Below are 5,455 nucleotides of genomic sequence, written 5' to 3' on the forward strand. Positions count from 1 at the left end.
AGAGCAGGCGGCTTCAACAAAGTGCATACCATGATAGCGCAAATGTGTCACGCGAGATTGAAATCAATGATCCTGTATTTGTATTAAATTATGGACAAGGTCCCACATGGCTTCCTGGCACTGTCGTGGCCAAAGAGGGGAGCAGGGTGTTTCGGGTCAAACTTTCAAATGGGCTCATTCACCGGAAACACTTGGATCAAATCAAACTCAGATTCACGGACTATCCTGAGCAACCCACCTTGGACCCTACCTTTTTTGATCCACCAACGTACACACCAGTGGCAACCAGCACCACAGTTGACCATGAAGCAGAACCCATCATTCACAGCAGCCCAGCAGGGCCCAACACACCAGGCAGCCCAGCAAGACCAGCTGCACGACAGCCCAGCGAGGGCCCAACAAATGATTCAACATTACCAGCTTTCACACCGAGATGATCAACCAGGACAAGAAGGGCCCCAGATCGACCCACATTGTAAATAGTTACACTATTGACTTGGGGGGGGGGAAGTGTTGTTATATATGTATACTTGTATTTACTCTGTACAGCCACTCATAATCCCTTGGGAGCATGGGTAATTAAGGAGGCCTCACAGGTTGGAGAGGCACTCTGGAGACCTCCAATAAAAGACTACGGTCACACTTTATTTTGAGCTCACAGTGTTCAGTCTGACTCTTTCTCCATACATAACAGTTGTAATTTGACCCTTTTTGATTTTTTGCCTTTGATTTTTCTGCCCTTCACTTTTACTTTTCTCCTTTATACCTTTTACTTCTGATCCCATTTTACTTCCCTCTGTCTCCCTGCATAGGTTCCCATCCCCCTGCTCTATTAGTTTAAATTCTCCCCAACTGCACTCGCAAACACTCCCCCTATGACATCGGTTCCAGTCCTGCACAGGTGCAGACCGTCCGGTTTGTACTGGTCCCACCTCCCCCAGAACCGGTTCCAATGTCCCAGGAATTTGAATCCCTCCCTCTTCCACCATTCCTCAAGCCATGTATTCATCTTAACTACCCTGCTATTTCTACTCTGACTAGCATGTGACACTGGTAGCAATCCTGAGATTATTACCTTTGAGGTCCTACTTTTTAATTTAACTCCTAACTCCCTAAATTTAGCTTGTAGGACCTCATCCCACTTTTTACCTATATTGTTGGTACCTATATGCACCACGACAACTGGCTGTTCACCCTCCCCCTCCAGAATGCCCTGCAGCCGCTCCGAGACATCCTTGACCCTTGCACAAGGGAGACAACATATCATCCTGGAGTCTTGCTTGCAGCCGCAGAAACGCCTATCTATTCCCCTTACAATAGAATCCCCTACCACTATAGCTCTCCCACTCTTTTTCATGCCTTCCTGCGCAGCAGAGCCACCCATGGTGCCATGAACTTGGCTGCTGCTGCCTTCCCCTGATTGGCCATCTCCCCCAACAGTACCCAAGATGGTATATCTGTTTTGGAGGGGAGATGGCCGCAGGGGACCCCTGCATTACCTTCCTTCCATTGCTCTTCCTGATGGTCACCCATTCCCTATCTGCCTGTGTAATCTTTATCTGTGGTGTGACCAACTCACTAAATGTGCTATTCACGACATCCTCAGCATCTCGGATGCTCCAGAGTGGATCTATGCGCAGCTCCAGTGCCGAAATGCGGTCTGTCAGTGACGGATTTGGTGCATGCGACTCCTCTTCTGGAAGTAGAAAGCAACAGACGAGTGGTTAGCAGCAGGGGAGGGGGCAGGGTGACATGAGGAAGGTCAGATAGCACAGGCTCATTTGAAGAATCACTACTACTCCATTATATGTAATTGAAAGACACTGCATGATGTTGCCCCAACCCAGCCCAGGGAGTGTGCAGGACTTACCGTCAGTATCCAAGAGAGGGTCAGCACCCCCACGGGCAGATTCCCCTCCCTGAGGCACCTATCAGGCCGGCCTCACGCTGCTCCAGGTTGGTTCATGGCAGGGTCTGGGGCAGACCGCTGCCTGTCTGCCGCTGTCCTGTTTACACTCATCCTAGCCACCACTTACTGATGTGCCTCATTTTCTTTCCGACCTTGTTGGGGTCCTCTGTCCTTGACGCTTCACACAAGTTTCTGTTAAGATAAATACAGATAACGTCACAGGGAGAACTGGGACATATTCTACTTTTAATTCTTGCACTGAGCGTCCAACAGTAATAATGAGTTTGTCCTTTTCATAAATGATTGTTATTGTGAAAATCGCGGTGAAGCACAAGTGACGTGAGTGGTCCATTGTGATATGTGAGGAGGATTGTCAGTGGTGTGTGTCTCTCGGCACCCAGCGCTACAAACAGCACTGGTCAAACAGCAGCTCACCAGTTACCTGAAACTGGCACCTGGCCAGTGGTGTCATATCCTTTTGTTGCGTCATTTTGTCCATGTTTAATTTCACCGACCATTTCCCTCATAATTTTTCGCCCTGCTGTGCTGTTTTTGTTGCTGTTGTGGTTCCTCACTGCTCCCCCCCCTTTTTTTGTTCCAGTTTCAGTTTTCTGCATTATGCTGTCTCATTCTGTGCTGGCTATACGGTGCCACTTTCGCCTCCCGCTGACCTTTCCTTTCTCCCTGCCCGGCCGTGCCTGTGTGAGCCCAGCTGCTGTCTGCACTCACGCCCTCGCCACCCCGGGCTGTCCCGGTGAAAGTGACAGATCGCCAAGGCGGAAGTGGGACCGGCGGCGGCAGCACAGCGGCTGATCTGGGCCAGTGCTGAGAAGCGCAGTGAGTGTGTGAGTGTGTGTGTCCAGCAGCATCACCACCAGCACCCCCTCCCCTGGCCAGGCTCGGGGGGTGCCTACCACCATCGTCACTTCCAATGCGTCTCTCTGAAGCCGCGCTCAACATAGCAGGTGGGCTGTGCTTGCTTGGCGTTTCCCGATTGAAGGAAGGAAAGCGAGGTCGTGCCAATGAGAAAAGGAAGGGAAGCCTGATCCGGGGGAGTCTGTTGCTTGCGCTTTACAAATACTGCAGTAAAAATGCATGGGACCGGTTTGACCTTCGGGTGCGTGTAAGGTTTGAATTAAAGGGAGGAAAGGAAGCCGATCTGGAATTCCCTTGGTGTACACAACTTTAGCTGGTCTTTATTCCCCCTCTGCATGATGTGCAGCAACTCACCTTCCAGCCAGAATGACCAAAGACAATGTAAATTTCTCTCATACATGTTCTACCAGGCAGTGAGAGACCGCAAGCCCGTGTGGATGCTAGAGGACATGAGGTCTATGGAATCATTTTACTGGGAAGAGAACACCAGCCTGCGCACTTACTCTCCCTCAGAAGCCCTGTTGTACGCAGTGGTGCACAATCACCTGGGCTATGCCCAGTACTTGTTGTCTCATTACCCGGGAGAGGCGCTGGAAGTACCCGGAGATCGCTTCTGCTGCTGCCCATCTTCTGCCCCTCACCTGGCCATGGCAGTCAGGTACGACCGCAAGGACATCCTGGAGCTGATCCTGAAGATTGCCAATCAGCTCCCGGGCTTCAAGTGCTACATTAACAGGAAGGGCTGCTTCCACATCGAAGATGGGAAGACGCCTTTGCATTTAGCATGCGAGCTGCTGCGAGCAGAGACTGTCCTCACCTTGCTGGGCAGCGGGGCTTCGCCCAGGATCGCGGACAGCAAAGGGTTAACTCCCCTGGATGTCATCTTGGAGCAGCTGCGGGTGTCGAAGGTCAACGTGGAGTCCAAAAAGCTATGCATCGACCACCTGCTGCTCTTCATGTCAAATCTCCAGTTTAAGATGAAAAGCGCGTTAGCGGACAGCCCGGCCGAATGGAATGGGCTTTTAGGAGAAGAGAAATACAACTATCTCTGTGGGAAAACACCCGCCACTTTATTCCTCATATCTATGCAAGGCATTTTGAAATGCCTCCCGCCATCGAGATTTCCAGCGAGCATCAAAGAATTGCCCATACCACAGTCCTTAAAGCCCTTGCCTTTGCAAGAATCGACATTGCGGTCCGTGGATGTTCCGTAGCATTTCTGAAGACTCTTCTAATTTCCCCCAAAAGGGATTGAACGTGAATGAATTGTGGCTACACAAGCATGTTGTTGCATCAAATACAAAATAGTCCTCTAACGATAATGCATGACGTGTAATACTTTTTGATACCTCCATTACATGTGTTAAAGTGCCGGCGGTGAAACAGATGAAAAGCATTACAAAGCTCGAGAACAGATTAGCACATTAAACATGAGTTTTTTTAATATGGTGTGCAGAGAATGCAGAACAAGATTGCAGGCATTGCTATATTCGGCTACTTAAATGATACATTGTCAAGAATTTAGTCCGAGAAGACAATTGCAATTCAATTCTAACTAACTGCATGCATAACATAAAATGCAAGCTGTACATGTCTGCCGACATAGCAATTGGATTCTGGTTCTAGATACCGCATTCTATTTTTGCAAGAACATAGGCGAATGAACAACATATGTAAGGATTAATTTTCGGCGGAGCATAGAAAAGTATTAACAAAAGGGGGAAAGAAAGACATTGACGGACAACTATCTCAGTATGATTTTAAAGTTTCATTGTTGGATATGTCGATCTCACCTCCAGTTCCCGAACATTATCCAGCTGTGTAACACAGCATGTGTGTGTATGTGTGTGAGAAGTATGGGGTCGAGCCAGAGAGTAGCTTCTGCATAGCAAAAAATCCTAAAGAGGGACCCGTGGGTCAATAAACAAAGTACAGCAGAGAAACATTAGTAAAATATGAGGACAATCATTTTTTTTAGCTGAGTAAATAATGTAAAATTAATAAACTTGCATGTTTAATATATATTAAATACATTATATTAAAATTATTGAGCTTTATATCCTATATATATATATTGAAGGTATAATTGGTGCCAAAGTTTACCTATTTCTATGTCAATAAACGTTTCACAAATGTATAGTATCCATTATCCAGGATCTTAATACTTCTTACAACATGGTGCATTTAACATATATTTTTATTTTATAAAACTTTTAATCATGTATATTTGTTTATTAACTGTAAAATAAGTGTGTTTAAATATTTATTGCAACAGTACAGCAGTGTTGTCCAATACATTAGTCACGAGCCAAACATGGCTGATTGTGAATCCAGATGTTACTAATTTCGAATCCAGATGTGGATAATTGTGAATCCAGATGTGGATAATTGCATTTTCGATTAGTAAATATACAATGAGTATTAGGCACCGTCATTAGGCATGTGATCTTAATACTTATTCGTATGACGTATGCATACGCACTTTAACTTTTCTGTGTGTTTGTTAAGATGGTACAATGAAAAGCAGCGTGTGTGAATGTTTATTGATCCGTGTGACTGCTTTACTCCCTTGGTTACTGAAAGGTGGTATATGTTTGTGAAGTAAATATACACATGCAAAGTATATTTATCTGTATTGTGTGAATATATGTACTAAAATTAGTCGATGTG

The 5,455-nt window shown here is 46.4% G+C and overlaps 1 protein-coding gene across 1 annotated transcript; it reads left to right on the plus strand.

Annotated features, from left to right (window-relative positions):
* Nucleotides 1-2,792: 2,792 nt before the first annotated feature.
* Nucleotides 2,793-3,999, plus strand: LOC139273883 (ankyrin repeat domain-containing protein 9). The gene has a single exon (XM_070890958.1). It carries the CDS (start codon nucleotides 3,121-3,123, stop codon nucleotides 3,997-3,999), a length of 879 nt encoding a protein of 292 aa, XP_070747059.1. The 5' UTR covers nucleotides 2,793-3,120.
* The last annotated feature ends 1,456 nt before the right edge of the window (nucleotides 4,000-5,455 follow it).

This window comes from Pristiophorus japonicus, chromosome 9, assembly GCF_044704955.1.
Source record: "Pristiophorus japonicus isolate sPriJap1 chromosome 9, sPriJap1.hap1, whole genome shotgun sequence".
NCBI classification, from domain to species: Eukaryota; Metazoa; Chordata; class Chondrichthyes; family Pristiophoridae; genus Pristiophorus; species Pristiophorus japonicus.